Genomic DNA, 15,980 nt, shown 5'->3' with positions numbered 1-15,980 from the left:
TGTCAATCCCTTTGAGCTACCTGTACACCAGGTGCTCTATTAGTAGTTTGATTGGTTGATTAATGAACAAAAACACAAATCAAATCAGTGAGTCTGGACATGAAGAAGTGATATATTCCTCTGATTTGTAAATCTTCTGTAGGTTTTATTATGGTTTGATTGGAAATGTACGTGTTGTCGTTCAACCTGTAATTTATTTCTTTAGTGTTTCCTCTTTTTGGTTTGTTTTTGATTATATAACTTATTGCTCCTGTAGAGCAACAATACTGAGCAACAAGAGTTTTAACCTAAAAGCAGCTATAAATTATGACGTCTCAGCCCTCCTGAGTCAACACTGAGGAGGCGGACTGGTTGTTGTTCCTGTGGACCAATCACCTGTCAGATATCCAGCTGATCATTCATTAACCGTTCACTGTCTGCTGGAGTTTGGCTTCATGTGATGCAACTTTTTCAAATATTTAACACCAACAACAACCAGGAAGCAGCTGACGCTTCACTGCTGTCTGGTTTAGTGTAAAAGAACTGTATTATGTAATTTGGTCCATTTCTGCTGCGTTTTATTATATTGTTACTATTATTCCTCACGCTAACCCATTTTTGAATCATAAATGATCAAATCATGTCACTGTGGTTAAACTGTGAGTGAGTTTATCTGCCAGACCCTGAACTTTGACCTCTGGCCTCCCAAAATGCTTTTAACTATCTGAGGATCAATAGATTATCACAATTAAACCTCCTGACGGTTAAAGCAAGGTAGTACTAAAGAAAACTTGACCATCCTTTTCAGTTATTAATGGTGTAAAATAACATCCTGTGTGAAGTCGGTTCATGACGCTGGTTGTTGATGGGGGTGAGTGATACCAGACTGAAACCTGTTGCTAGCAGCTCTCTACACTGCTGCTTTCTGAAGCGTTTGAATAAGTTGACAGTGTTTTCGCAGAGGAGGCGGTGTGGTAATCATTGTCAGCTGACCCACATTCAGGCCTGCTGCAGAGCTGGTAATGACTCAACCCGCTGGCCTCCCATTGAACACATGTGGGAGGTTGTGGGTTTTTTTAGGGGGAGTTGAAGTTGGACCTGCAGACTGTGAGTTTGAGGTTAAACTCTCTTGCTTTTCATTCAGTTTGCAGACACCATGGCTCAGCTGGTGGAGTGCGTCCCCAACTTCTCTGAGGGTCGAAACAAAGAGGTCAGTTCTTTGATATTCTCAGTCTGGACGTTTCTGAGAAGAACTCTCTACAAACAGAAAGTGTTCTTGCTGATGGTCGTCGGTTTTAGCTGAAGTCTCCTTTAAGACGAAGAACTGATCATTTTTCTTGCATTCCAGGTGATCGATGCCATCTCAGCAGCCATCTCCGGCACCTCCGGCTGCAGCCTGCTGGACGTGGACCCCGGAGCCTCCACCAACCGAACCGTCTACACCTTCGTGGGCTCCCCCGACGCCGTGGTGGAGGGCGCACTGAACGCCGCCCGGCAGGCCTTCAGCCTCATCGACATGAGCAAGCACTCAGGTCAGCGGCGTCCTGCAGCAACGCACCAGGAAGTGTTAAACAGGACCTGACCTGGTGTGTGTGTGTGTGTGTGTGTGTGTGTGTGTGTGTGTGTGTGTGTTACCTGTTCAAGGTGAGCATCCTCGGACCGGAGCGCTGGACGTTTGCCCCTTCATCCCCGTCCAGAACGTCTCCATGGACGACTGCATCAACTGCGCCAACGTGTTCGGACAGAAACTGGCAGACATGCTGAGCGTCCCCGGTGAGACGCACTGATTCACACACACTTCAGTGATTCTGGAGATAGAAATAAAACTTCATCCTTGGCTTTTGTGCATGAAACTAATCTTAAAGTGGAGCTTTTTCCTTTGTGTCTGTCACATACTTAATGCTCCGATGTGCATAAAGTACAGGGACCTGCTCAGTCCGTCAGGAGTCCAGATTGGGACGCTCTTGAGCATTCAGTCATAATGGATCAGGATCAGTCGTTTAAACGCTACTGATAACCACTTTATTTCATCCGCAGTGTATCTTTACGGAGAAGCAGCACGTAAAGAAACAAGAAGAAGTCTTCCGTCTGTCCGGGCCGGAGAATACGAAGCTTTACCTGAGAAGGTGAGACAGCGACAATCAATCGGCTGCCGGCGTCTTCCTCCTCCTGTTGAACTCGTGCTTAGATCCTTTGTTCATCAAAAAACACAGTATAAAAATAGTTGTCACAGGGAATTGTGGGAAATGTAGGAAGGAAATAAGTTAAACATCAGGAGGTGAAGATATGTGTTGTACTTTCCAAATAAAAGTCCTAGAAAACAGCTTGTATTTTCTCTGTTGTTTTGAAGGATTAAACAGGGATTCTTTGCTCCTTTCTCTCCTCCAGTTGAAGCGGGACGGTTGGGCCCCTGACTTCGGCCCTGCCGAGTTCGTGCCGTCGTGGGGCGCCACGGTAACCGGCGCTCGCAAGTTCCTCATCGCCTACAACGTGAACCTGATCGGCACCAAGGAGCAGGCTCATCGCATCGCTCTGGATGTCCGGGAGCAGGGCCGGGGGAAAGACCAGGTGCATGCTGGGAGTCAATCACATTTAATATAAGAACATTTGGCAGTGATTCACTTCCTGGTTGTTTCCTGACTGCGTTGCTATGACGATCAGCAGTAGAGGCCGTATTGTTAATTATTTCTTATTTCTACTTTTTATTTACTTTCTTTTTTACTTATTACTGTTGTTTGTATTAATTTACCACTTAGTTACTGAAATAGTTCGTTATATTGTCCAATTTCCTACACACTGCTGGCTGCTTATTTATATATATATATATATATATATATATATAATGTACTATTTTTACTTTACTGCTCACTATATATACTTATTCTTACTTACGACTATACTGTAATATATTACTGTAATAATGTTACTCTCAGTAATATTCCAGCAGCTGAAAGAAAGATAAATAATCTGTAAAATAACAGAAAATAACAACAAATACAATAATTAAAATACAGTTTTTAATGTTTAAGCCCGGGCGGCTGCAGAAGGTGCAGGGGATGGGCTGGTACCTGGACGAGGCCAACATTGCTCAGGTGTCCACCAACATCCTGGACTATGAGCTAACCCCCCTCCACACCGTGTACGAGGAGATCCGCAGGGACGCAGAGGTCAGAGGTCACCACAGGTTCACTGAAGGCAGAACCTGCTGCTGTTAGCTCACATTAGCTGACTGCTAACAGCCACATATTGTTTACAAACTGATCAATACGGAGCTTTATTACAGAATCATATCTATAATATACAATATACAGTATGTTGTAATAATTGAATTACTTCATTAATAAAACTGTAAATAGGAGCTGTATGGAGGACTATAGCTGCTATTATTGATTATAATTAAGCACAAAAATATTTATTTCTGTTTAGTTTTTATTTCTTATCTTATTTATGTATTTCTTCATCCATATGTTAATGAGGGGGCGTGTCTCTATTCAGGCGTTAGTAATCAAACCACAGAACAGAATCTGCATTAAAATATGGCTGGAAGACATAAATAAATAAAATAAGAAATAAATAAAATCCTAATTAGTAAATAAGTTATAAAATATTTATTTCAAATATATGATTATATATATCAAATAGAAATGCAGGTTAATTTTAAAATAAATGAATACAAACAAAAATAAAAAAAGTATGTTTACATTTAGGGTTAGGGTTATTTATTTTTACCTTTAAATGAACTTATTTATTATGATGGCAGCTTTAGGCCTCCGTACAGCACTGAACTAAGAAAGGTTTTATTATATTTATATTTATGTATATATATATATGAATGTATGTTTATGTATATAAGTGCCGCCTGTGGTTGTGTTCAGGACCTGAAGCTGCCGGTGGTCGGCTCTCAGATCGTCGGTCTGATCCCCCTGAAGGCTCTGCTGGACTCGGCAGACTTCTACATCCAGAGAGACCGACTCTTCATCCTGGAAGAGGAGCACAAAGTCCGCCTGGTCAGAGACCACATGAGACCACATGAGACCACAACACTGCGACAGATTGAACTGACAACAGACTGACTGTCTCTCTCTCTCTCTGTCTGTCTCTCTCTCTCTCCCTGTCTGTCTGTCTGTCTGTCCGTCCTCAGGTTATCAGCAAACTCGGCCTCGACTCTCTCGGTCCGTTCAACCCGAAAGAGAGAATCATAGAGTGAGTTTATACACAGAGAATATATTTATATATTTATACAGTTTATACACAGAGAATATATTTATATATTTATAGTTTATACACAGAGAATATATATATATATATATATATTTATAGTTTATATACAGAGAATATATTCATATATTTATACAGTTTATACACAGATAATATATTTATATATTTATACACAGAGAATATATTTATATATTTATACAGTTTATACACAAAGAATATATTTATATATTTATATAGTTTATACACAGAGAATATATTTATATATTTATACATATATACAGTTTATACACAGTGAATATATTTATATATTTATACAGTTTATACACAAAGAATATATTTATATAGTTTATATACAGAGAATATATTTATATATTTATACATATATACAGTTTATACACAGAGAATATATTTATATATTTATACAGTTTATACACAAAGAATATATTTATATATTTATACACACAGAATATATTTATATATTTATAGTTTATATACAGAGAATATATTCATATATTTATACAGCTTATACACAGATAATATATTTATATATTTATATATTTATACACAGAGAATATATTTATACAGTTTATACACAAAGAATATATTTATATATTTATATAGTTTATACACAGAGAATATATTTATATATTTATACATATATACAGTTTATACACAGAGAATATATTTATATATTTATACAGTTTATACACAGAGAATATATTTATTTATTTATACAGTTTATACACAGAGAATATATTTATATATTTATAGTTTATACACAGAATATATATATATATATTTATAGTTTATATACAGAGAATATATTCATATATTTATACAGTTTATACACAGATAATATATTTATATATTTATACACAGAGAATATATTTATATATTTATACAGTTTATACACAAAGAATATATTTATATATTTATATAGTTTATACACAGAGAATATATTTATATATTTATATAGTTTATACACAGAGAATATATTTATATATTTATACAGTTTATACACAAAGAATATATTTATATATTTATACAAACAGAATATATTTATATATTTATAGTTTATATACAGAGAATATATTCATATATTTATACAGCTTATACACAGATAATATATTTATATATTTATATATTTATACACAGAGAATATTTTTATATATTTATACAGTTTATACACAAAGAATATAGTTATATATTTATATAGTTTATACACAGAGAATATATTTATATATTTATACATATATACAGTTTATACACAGAGAATATATTTATATATTTATACAGTTTATACACTGAGAATATATTTATACAGTTTATACACAAAGAATATATTTATATATTTATACAGTTTATACACAGAGAATATATTTATATATTTATAGTTTATACAGAGAATATATGTATATATTTATACACAGAGAATATATTTATATATTTATACACACAGAATATATTTATATATTTATAGTTTATATACAGAGAATATATTTATATATTTGTATAGTTTATACAGTTTATAGACATTATAAGTAATATTTTGAGTCAGAACTTTAACTAAGAGTTTCAGTATGTTTATGATAAACAGAAGTATGTTGTTGTTGTTGTTGACATACCTGTGCAGGTACATGGTGAGGTCACAGGAGGACAGCCAGCTGGTTTCTCTCTCTCTGCAGCAGTTTGTTCGGAGTGTCGGTGCTCGGACAGCGGCTCCTGGTGGAGGATCGGTTTCTGCTGCCGTCGCCGCTCTGGTACGAGTAAACGCCTGTCGAAGTGTTTAACGCCTGTGAACGTGGACGGCTCAGTGACAACCTCTCTGTCCTGCAGGGGGCGGCGTTGGGCGCCATGGTGGGTCAGATGACATACGGGAAGAGGCAGTTCGAGAACCTGGACGGCGTCATGAGGAGGCTGATTCCTCCCTTTCATGAGGCCATGAATGAGCTGCTGCTCATGGTGGACGCCGACGCTGCCGCCTTCAATGGCTACATGGTGACATATTCATTCATTTTTATATTTATCACAATTGATTCTGTTTCCCTTTATTTATGTTAATGAGGGGGCGTGTCCCGACTGTTCAGGCGTAAGCAATCAAACCACAAAACAGAAACCCTCGTTAACATTGAGCTGAAATACAGAAAAAAATCATTTTTTTAATTATCCGAAACATTTTTTAAATGCTGATTAATTTTAAAAAAATATACTAACTTTTATTTTTCATTTATTTTCATATTAAATTAAATTGGAAAATGTATATAAAAATAAAGAATAAATTGGGAAATAATGAACTAAAATGTATTTATTTTGTATTTTCTGTGCGTATTTATCTTTTAATTAACGTTTATTTAAAATGGAGGCTTTTATTTCTATATATATTCTGTATTTATTGTTTTGTTTATTTATCTAGTTTCATTCATTATTTCAGGTTTGTTGTTGTTGTTTTTGTTGCAGGCGGCGCTGAAAATGCCAAAGAACACAGCGGAGGAAATAAAAAGGTGATATTTATATTCAGTTTATGTACGGAGGCTTTAGAATGAACCGTCCTCTTCTGGTGGAGTCCGCCATGTTGGACTTATTTTAACTGTGTTTTTATTCACAATACAAATAAAAATGTCAGAATGACCAAAATGACCAAAGATACTTGATCAAAAATCAGTTTCAACAGTTTTTCTTTTAGTTTAATCAACTTCTGTGGTTTTAAAGTGTAATGTAAACTTTAAAAGTGCCAATTAAATAAAAGTTTGCATACGGCTGCTTTCAGTAGTGCAGTTGTGTCAGTTCACCACCAGAGAGCGCTGTTGTCCACATCAGAGTTCATGCAGTGCATATTAACAGGGACGATTAGCATCGATAAGACTAATGTTAATAGGTAATTAATGTATGAGGTTTATATGTGATCATTTTATGTATTGATTAGTTGATCAGTTGCTGTCTGTCTGTCAGGCGTCAGGCGGCGATGCAGGCGGGGCTGCAGCAGGCGGTCGGCGTCCCGCTGGCTCTGGCCGAGAGGATCAGTGTCCTCTGGCCGTCTCTCAAAGAAATGGTCGTCTACGGAAACATCGCCTGCAAGTCCGACGCTCAGGTGACGCAAATTCAACATCCTGCTTTTATTTTAATTAAAAATTTAAAAAATATATTAATTACAATAATAATAATAATAATAATAATAATTTCCTGTATGGAGGACTAAAGCTGCCATTATTAATTAATTAAAGACAGAAATGATCAAATGTGCAGCTTAATTTAAAGGGAAATAAATATGCAGAGAAATAGAAAGAAAATTTTGTTGTATTCTTTTCTGTTTGCATTTATTTATTTGTTTTTATTTTTGTATTTCTCCACTCATATTACACGACTATTCAGGTATTATCAATCAAACCCACAGAACACAACCGCTGTTAACATATGAAGAAAAACTGAAACAGATTAAAACAAAAAAAAAAAAAAAATTGGAAAATAATTAAATCTAAAAACAAATGAATAAAAATACTTTCTTATATCTTTAAATTAACCTGCATATTATTTAATAAGTGAGGCTTTTATTTCTTATTTATGTATTTATTTGATGGGGCGGAGCACGTTAATGCTAATGTTACACACGTATATGAGTCGAAGAGGACAGAATATAACAGAACCTCTTCATTATTTCATGTTTTTATTCATCATTAATTCATTTATTGATATAATAATATTATTATTTTCTCTTCACTGCCAACAATCAGCAGAAACACTCAAAATAAAACTGTGTGGTTTCAGGTGGCAGCTAAAGCGTTGGAGGCGGCTGTTTTCGGCGCGTATTACAACGTCACCATCAACCTCAAAGACATCGCAGATGCCGCCTTCAAGACGGCCGTAAGTGTGCTCTTTAAATCAATAATCTATAATCATTAAGCTGTGTATAAACACTTTAGTCTGTTAGCTTTAGCTTTATGATGTCGTTTTGTGCTTCAGACTCAGGCGAGAGCGTTGGAGTTGCTGCAGGAAGCGAAGGAGAGCGCCGCCGCCGTCCTCCAGGCCGCCAAGGACAGAAGCTGAATTTATCTGCTTGTTGTGCAGCGTTTAACCTCTGACGCTCTGTGATTGGATGATCCCAGCAGTGCACTCTGGGACTTGTAGTTGGCCTCTCTTCTAAAGTTGTTCTGTTATGGAGGACTGAAGCTGCCATTATAGTAAGTGATTTTAATAAAAGTAAATAAACGATATAAAGACAGAAATGTAGAAATAAAAAATTCTACATTTCTGTTATTGATCAGATTTATTGATTATAATGACAGATTCAGTCCCACATTAAAGACACGTAACAATATTTCTATGTACGAAGATATCAAACATCCACCTGATGGATCGGATCTTTGTCCAGTGAATTAAGAGTTTTTCATTGTTTCTACTGTTGATCTTGTTTATCAGTTAAATTAATTAACATGAATCTGTATGATGATCAATAAAGTTGGCTGATACTTTTATACTTTGCGTCCTTTCCTTCTGTATCTCGTCTGTTAGCATCAGATCCAAAGACAGTCAAGCAGCGGAGCCTGAAGCTACTCCGACTTCCTGCTAGCAAGCTACACTAACTTCCGGTTATCTTCTTCGTTGGTGTTCTGGCAGGTTAGCATTGCGCCACCTACTGTACCGGAGTGTACAGCAGCATCACGTTATAACGGGATTATATTCTGCATATTAAACCGAGTAAATATGTTTAAAAAAGGATCTTTGAAGCAGAGTTTATTGATCTGAATTCAAAGGAGCTTTATTGGAACAGAAAACAGACCAGAGTGTAAAATATATCTAAATACAGATTATTGAAGAAAATGATCATTAAAACAAAATAGAAAACAAAATCCTCCAAATGTTGATTTAGTAACATAAAGGAATTATTGTGAGATATTAATTAAATATGCAGAGAAAGAGATCTTCTTTTTTCCCGTCACATTGGTGGAAGAGATTCAAGTTGAACCAACTGTTCACCTCCACTGAGTTGTGCTGAATGATCACAGCTTCCATCTTTAAAGGACTGGAAGTGGAAGAAGTTCACAATGTCAATGAGGAATCTTTTCAATCAGTTTGAATCCGTTTCTACAAAGTTCATTGATCCATTTATTACAATCAGCTGAAAGATGAAGGGAACTGTACAGTACAATCCTGTACAGACTGAAATGATCTGTTTCTGTGACAGGAGGAGACTCTCCCTCCTACACAGGACTCAGGGACACACAGGAACCAGAACCAGGACTGTACCAGACTCCAAACCCAGGATAAAGAGGTTCAGTGAATGTGCTGTTGAAGGTGTGGAGGTGGATCAGTGTGTCAGAGGAGACTCTGTAGAAGGACAGAGTGCCAGCAGGACAGTCCACATACACTGCTACTCTGTTAGAGACAGAGGAGGAGGAGGATGTTCCTCTCTTATTGTGACAGACAGAGTAACCACCATCAGAGCAGAACAGTCTCCAGGACTGATCATTGTATCCAAACTGACAGTCTTCACTGTTTCCTTTCCTCCTGATTCCTCTGTAACTCACTGATATATTAGCTATTCCTCTCCACTCCACCTCCCAGTAACAGCGACCAGTCAGACCATTTGTACACAGCAGCTGTTCCCAGCAGTTAAATCTGTCTGGATGATCAGGATATGGTTGATCCTCCATCACATGAATCATCTTCCTGTTGTTGTCAGACAGTTTGATGTTTCTGTTCACTGTGTTTGTGTCGACTGTGAGTTCACAGGAATCTGATGGAGAGAACAAGACACAATAATACAGCTGCAGTTATTGATCTATCATCTGATCATTGATTGACACTTTGATGATGACATCAGAGCTGTGAATGAGTGATGTCACAGTGTGAAGATGGTTGAATGTGTGCTGCTTTGTTTTCACTCTTACACTTCCTCAGACCTGGTCTCAACCATTGGACTCCAGCAGGCTCCACCCTGAAAGGAGGAGGGGGGTCAGAGCAGCACATCCTCTTTCAGCATGCAAACATGGACATTACATCAGTGTCATACACAGATACACAATGTGTGCATCGCTGCTCCCCCTAAACTCTCCTCATACACTGAGAGTGAGCCACAGGATGTTGGTGTGTGTGTGAAAGAGGAGGACAACATCTGATAACACACACAAACCTCTTTTTGGATGATCCACTCTCCATTCAGAGTCCCACTTCAAAAGCAGTCCTTGGTTCCAGACCTCTGCCCTAAAACCACCTGACAGAGACTCCAACACTGTTTCCCTCCAAACCCTCAGTGAGTGTCAGAAAACCTCCTTCTGATACAGCACTGATATTACTCTATTGATTACTCTATTGATTACACTCTGATATTACTCTATTGATCACTCTATTGATTACACTCTGATATTACTCTATTGATCACTCTATTGATTACACTCTGATATTACTCTATTGATCACAGTCTGATATTACTCTATTGATTACTCTAATGATTACACTCTGATATTACTCTATTGATTACAGTCTGTTTCTGATATTACTCTATTGATCACAGTCTGATTTTACTCTATTGATTACAGTCTGTTTCTGATATTACTCTACTGATTACACTCTGATATTACTCTATTGATTACAGTCTGTTTCTGATATTACTCTATTGATTACAGTCTGTTTCTGATATTACTCTATTGATAACAGTCTGTTTCTGATATTACTCTATTGATTACAGTCTGTATAACTTGTTAAACACTAACAGAAACAGCAGTAATGATTGTGAATCAGGAGTCTGAACATGTAGTTAATTTATTCCAACACATTGTAACATCACACAGTCTGGTTGTTCAACACACGGAAGAAATAACTTCCAACTTCACTGAAACTCCTGGCGGACTGATGGATACGATGGATGATGGATAACATTAACTAACACAGCTCCAGTCTTTGTGCTAAGCTAAGCTAAAACTGTCCTGGACCTATCTCTGTACAGTGATGAAACTGATTGGATCCCGGGTTATAGGGCAAACAGGATATTTCTCCCAATGACAGACAGTTCCTTTAACATGCAGAGATCTGTCCAAACTGCATCAGTTATTACCAACAGACAAGTATCAGGTTTGTTCTGCTCAGAGACCTCCTACACAAATATCTCCTTTTAATGTTCAACCCGTGTTTATGTTCGGAGGAACAGAAAAAGGCTTCCTACATGTGTGATTGTTCATATAACACTCATATCCACCATGAACCAAACAGACCTCCTCTATCAGACTGACTGTCTGTGTCTGCAGCAGGCCTCTTCCTACCTGAGAGTGTCCAGTCTCCACTGTGGATCCTCCAGTGCAGCAGACAGCAGCTTCACTCCTGAGTCTCCTGGATGATTGTAGCTCAGGTCCAGCTCTCTCAGATGGGAGGGGTTGGAGCTCAGAGCTGAGGCCAGAGAAGCACAGCCAACCCTCTGTGATCAGACAGCCTGACAGCCTACAAACACATAAAATAACACACATGGCAGATCATCTGAGGGTACTGCTGCGTCCAATACAAGCAGAGATCGTCTGCAAATAAAGAAATAGTCTTAGTTTTTACTCATTAGATCGTTAGCAGTAAACACAAAGTGCAGCTGAGGCTGATGGGAATGTCATTAGTTCTGCAGGTATTTGCTCATGAACCAAAGTATTGGACACATTCAAATGTTGACCTGATGGTGGCGCTAGAGGAAAAGTCAGAGGATCAATAACGTTATTACAATTCTTTCTGAGGGGAACATGAATGTCTGAATCACATTTCATCACAATCCATCCAATAGTTTTTGAGATATTTCAGTCTGGACCAAAGTGGAGGACAGACTGACAGACCCACATTACCATCCATAGAGCCACGCTGCTATCATGCTAAAAACATTATAATGTGTTTATGAAGAGTGAAGCTTTGGTCAAAAAGGGACTATAAAGACTTTGAGCAGAGCGCTGTGTGAACTCACAAAAGAAGAAATTTACTTCACAGTGGTTTATCAAAGTCGTCACCAGACAGAGGAAACCAGTCTGCTCTTAATCCTGAAACCAGTTCTTGAGGAACCCCCCTGTGAATACTTGGCTCTGTGGTTTTGGTTCTTGTTCAGGTACATTTTGGTCCAGATACAAATGTAGAATAAATGTTTAAAATCCTCTGTGGTGTTCTATAATGCAACAACAAATGATAGAGATTCTCATGGAAAGTAATTCTCTGAGTCTAGAAACTATTGCTGAAGTTTAGTTAAAGATCCTTTGACAAATCATATTAGCAGACACAATCCTACACAGGTTAGCTGTTTATTCATTAATGTCAATCACACTTTAAATGGTCATCAGTTGAATGGGTTCATGAAACCTGACCTGAGAGTCTCCAGTTTACAATGTGGACTCTCCAGTCCAGCAGCCAGAAGCTTCAGTCCTGTATCCTGCAGGTTGTTGTTACTCAGGTCCAGCTCTCTCAGACTAGAGGACTGGGAGCTGAGAACTGAGGACAGAGCTTCACAGCTTCCCTCTGAGAGGTTACAGCCACTGGAGAGACAACAGTAAGGAGACAAGTAATAACTGATTGATGTTTTTCTCCTGTTGAAAGACATCAGTGTATTTATTGATTAATAAATCCCACTTACAGAGCTTTGTTGGAGGCTTTGACCACTGGCAGCAGCCTCAGAAGAGCCTCCTCTGAAGCAGAGTATTTCTTCAGGTCAAACACGTCAAGATCTTTTTCTGATGACAGTAAGATGAAGACCAGAGCTGACCACTGAGCAGGAGACAGTTTATCTGTGGAGAGATGTCCTGAACTTAGGGACTATTGGATCTGATCCACTAGAGAACGATCATTCAGTTCATTCAGACAGTGGAACAGATTAATGATTCTCTCTGCAGAGGGAGTCTCTTCAATCTTCTTCTTGATGTACTCGACCGCTACCTGATTGGCTTCTGAGCCACTTCCTATCTGTGTCAGCAGACCTCGTAGGAGAGTCTGATTGATCCTTGTCCACAGCACTCTGGTAGAACTGTGTCTCTGCAGATTCATCTTTTCTTGTTTCAGACCACCAGGAGGTTGATTGTTCTTCTGCCAGCAGATTGACTCCAGAGCTGATGAATGTCAGATGGACATGAAGAGCAGCCAAAAACTCCTGAACACTCAGATGGATGAAGCAGAAGACCTTGTCCTGGTACAGTCCTCTCTCCTCTTTAAAGATCTGTGTGAACACTCCTGAGTACACTGAGGCTGCTCTGATATCAATGCCACACTCTGTCAGGTCTGATTCATAGAAGATCAGGTTGCCTTTCTGCAGCTGCTCAAAAGCCAGTTTTCCCAGAGACTCAATCATCTTCCTGCTCTCTGGACTCCAGTGTGGATCTGTCTCAGCTCCTCCATCATACTTGATCTTCTTCAGTTTGGACTGAACCACCAGGAAGTGGATGTACATCTCAGTCAGGGTCTTGGGCAGTTCACCCCCCTCTCTGGTCTTCAACACATCCTCCAGAACTGTAGCAGTGATCCAGCAGAAGACTGGGATGTGGCACATGATGTGGAGGCTTCGTGATGTCTTGACATGGGAGATGATTCTGCTGGTCTGGACCTTATCTCTGAACCTCTTCCTGAAGTACTCCTCCTTCTGTGGGTCAGTGAATCCTCTGACCTCTGTCACCATGTCAACACACTCAGGAGGGATCTGACTGGCTGCTGCAGGTCGTGTGGTTATCCAGAGGCGAGCAGAGGGAAGCAGGTTCCCTCTGATGAGGTTTGTCAGCAGCACATCCACTGAGGTGGACTCTGTAACATCAGTCAGGATCTCAGTGTTGTGGAAGTCCAGAGGAAGTCGACACTCATCCAGACCGTCAAAGATGAACACAACCTGAAACTCTTCAAACCTGCAGATTCCTGCTTCTTTGGTTTCAGTAAAGAAGAGATGAACAAGTTCCACCAAGCTGAACTTTTTCTCTTTCAGCACATTCAGCTCTCTGAAAGTGAATGGAAATATGAACTGTATGTCCTGGTTGGCTTTGTCTTCAGCCCAGTCCAGCGTGAACTTCTGTGTTAAGACTGTTTTCCCAATGCCAGCCACTCCCTTTGTCATCACTGTTCTGATTGGTTCATCTCTTCCAGGTGAGGGTTTAAAGAAGTCTTCTTGTCTGATTGTTGTTTCTGGTCTGTCTGGTTTCCTGGATGCTGTTTCAATCTGTCTGACCTCATGTTCATCATTGACCTCTGCAGTCCCTCCCTCTGTGATGTAGAGCTCTGTGTAGATCTGGTTCAGAAGGGTTGGGTTTCCTGCTTTAGCAATCCCCTCAAACACACGCTGGAACTTCTTCTTCAGGTTGGATTTAAGTTCACGCTGACAAACTCCAGAAGGACTTCCTGAATGAACACACAACAAATAAGACCAATGAGTGGATTCTAAAGGAAATATGACAATTTCATTCCCCTAAAGAAGTCATATATGAACATATTTCCTCCATCTGTTGAGACATCAGTAAATGTCTCATTTATCCAGCGAGTTAAATCTTTAGAGAAATCCTCTTACCGATCTGCAGACAGTCAGCCAGCTCCTCCTGCTTCATTCTCCTCAGGAAGTGCACTGTGAGCTTCAGAAATGCCCCTCTGCTTATCCTCCTCTGCTCTTCATCCTCACCGTCCAACACCTCCTCATTCTCCCTCTGACTCTCTAAGCATTCTGGGTAATCTGAACTCAGAATCTTCTGGATCTTCTTCAGCTTGTTCTTCACAAAAGTGACAATGTTGTCCTCCAGCAGCTGGAACAGAATATTATATGAATGACTCAATCAAAGTCAAATCATGGAACCAAACATCAGATCCATGTTGGACAGACTGACAATCCACTGGTCTAAAAAGTGCAGCATGGAGATTATTGTGAACACAATAGATGTAAAAGTAGTTGTTGTACATGTACAGACCATAAATATGGAGTCCAGGTGTGTTTGATGCTGCTGGGCAGACTGACCACTGGGAACCTCTGAGCTCTGCTAGTCCACTCTGTGGAGGAATCATGAGGAATGAGCTCACATTATGTCTGTCCACACAGAGACAAACACAAGCTAAAGGTCCTTTGAGTTAAATTATAGTGAAGAACACTGATGCAGATGATTGACCTGCTGCACTTGTTGACCCAATATAATACTGTGGACAGTATCACACAGTCTGATTGGATGCTACCTGCCCAGTGGTAATTGGAAGGAAATTAGTACATAGCTGTGAAACACAAGGAAGACCAAACAGAGACAGATATTCTTCTTCTTTCAAATCAAAGCTCAAAGCACCACTAAATGTTGCCCCAAACCAGGGTTCAAAGAAAGATCTAGCTAATTAAACCAAACCAGGACTAAGGAAGTTCTGGCCATTTTGGTGCCCTGGACCAGAACTCCTTTGGCCCCACTAGAAATGTCATCAACAATACATCTGTCAATCAGTGTCTGAACGGCAGCAGTTGGCAGCTGTGCAAAGGAGGTCATCTGTGCCCGCTGGACTCCTGAAGCAGCAGACAGGTATCCTGAGAACGGAAGGTCAGCTGCTTCTTGGATCACAAGGACAACTTTGTAGGTGGAAGAACTTTTGGTTGGCCTCAAAGAGATTCTGGCAAACCATCAGACAACTCAGGAGAGGGAGGCAGAGATCAGCCGGGTGGTTTCCAGCTGGGGAGGAGAACTGCTTACCCGGACCGAGGGTACTATTGGACGGTGGTACATATTTTAAAATAGGGACCGGAGGGTGGGCTCTGGGAAAAAGCTTCTTTTCTGGGAACGTTTTTTCCAGGATGCTGGAAGCTCTGTTGGACCTCTAATGCAGTGGACCAGATATTG

General features: G+C 39.2%; 1 protein-coding gene and 1 pseudogene across 2 annotated transcripts; one reads left to right on the top strand and one right to left on the bottom strand.

Moving 5' to 3' along the window:
- Nucleotides 1–756: 756 nt before the first annotated feature.
- On the top strand, nt 757–8,666 carry ftcd (formimidoyltransferase cyclodeaminase). 2 transcript variants are annotated; one of them, XM_051427994.1, is made up of 15 exons: nt 757–850; nt 1,124–1,189; nt 1,328–1,511; nt 1,624–1,752; nt 2,017–2,105; nt 2,368–2,547; nt 3,009–3,146; nt 3,855–3,986; nt 4,121–4,182; nt 5,831–5,957; nt 6,034–6,195; nt 6,655–6,698; nt 7,147–7,285; nt 7,960–8,055; nt 8,155–8,666. In XM_051427994.1, exons 1-15 carry the CDS (start codon nt 845–847, stop codon nt 8,236–8,238), a joined length of 1,638 nt encoding a protein of 545 aa, XP_051283954.1. In that variant the 5' UTR covers nt 757–844; the 3' UTR covers nt 8,239–8,666. The 2 variants fall into 2 exon arrangements, with proteins under 2 accessions (XP_051283954.1, XP_051283955.1); XM_051427995.1 differs by lacking the exon at nt 757–850 and adding an exon at nt 980–998.
- Nucleotides 8,667–8,924: 258 nt separating this feature from the next.
- Nucleotides 8,925–15,327, bottom strand: LOC127378752 (NLR family CARD domain-containing protein 3-like; annotated as a pseudogene).
- Between the last annotated feature and the right edge of the window lie 653 nt (nt 15,328–15,980).

This window comes from Dicentrarchus labrax, unplaced genomic scaffold (assembly GCF_905237075.1).
Source record: "Dicentrarchus labrax unplaced genomic scaffold, dlabrax2021, whole genome shotgun sequence".
Taxonomy (NCBI): domain Eukaryota; kingdom Metazoa; phylum Chordata; class Actinopteri; family Moronidae; genus Dicentrarchus; species Dicentrarchus labrax.
Note: the sequence above shows the minus strand (reverse complement) of the source record. Positions and strands in the feature narration are given on the sequence as shown.

Excerpts from the sequence above, each read along its gene's own strand:
- ftcd (XM_051427994.1), top strand. Across the intron at positions 2,106-2,367 it reads ACGAAGCTTTACCTGAGAAG|TTGAAGCGGGACGGTTGGGC; the intron begins GTGAGACAGCGA and ends TCTCTCCTCCAG. Across the intron at positions 6,699-7,146 it reads ACAGCGGAGGAAATAAAAAG|GCGTCAGGCGGCGATGCAGG; the intron begins GTGATATTTATA and ends TCTGTCTGTCAG.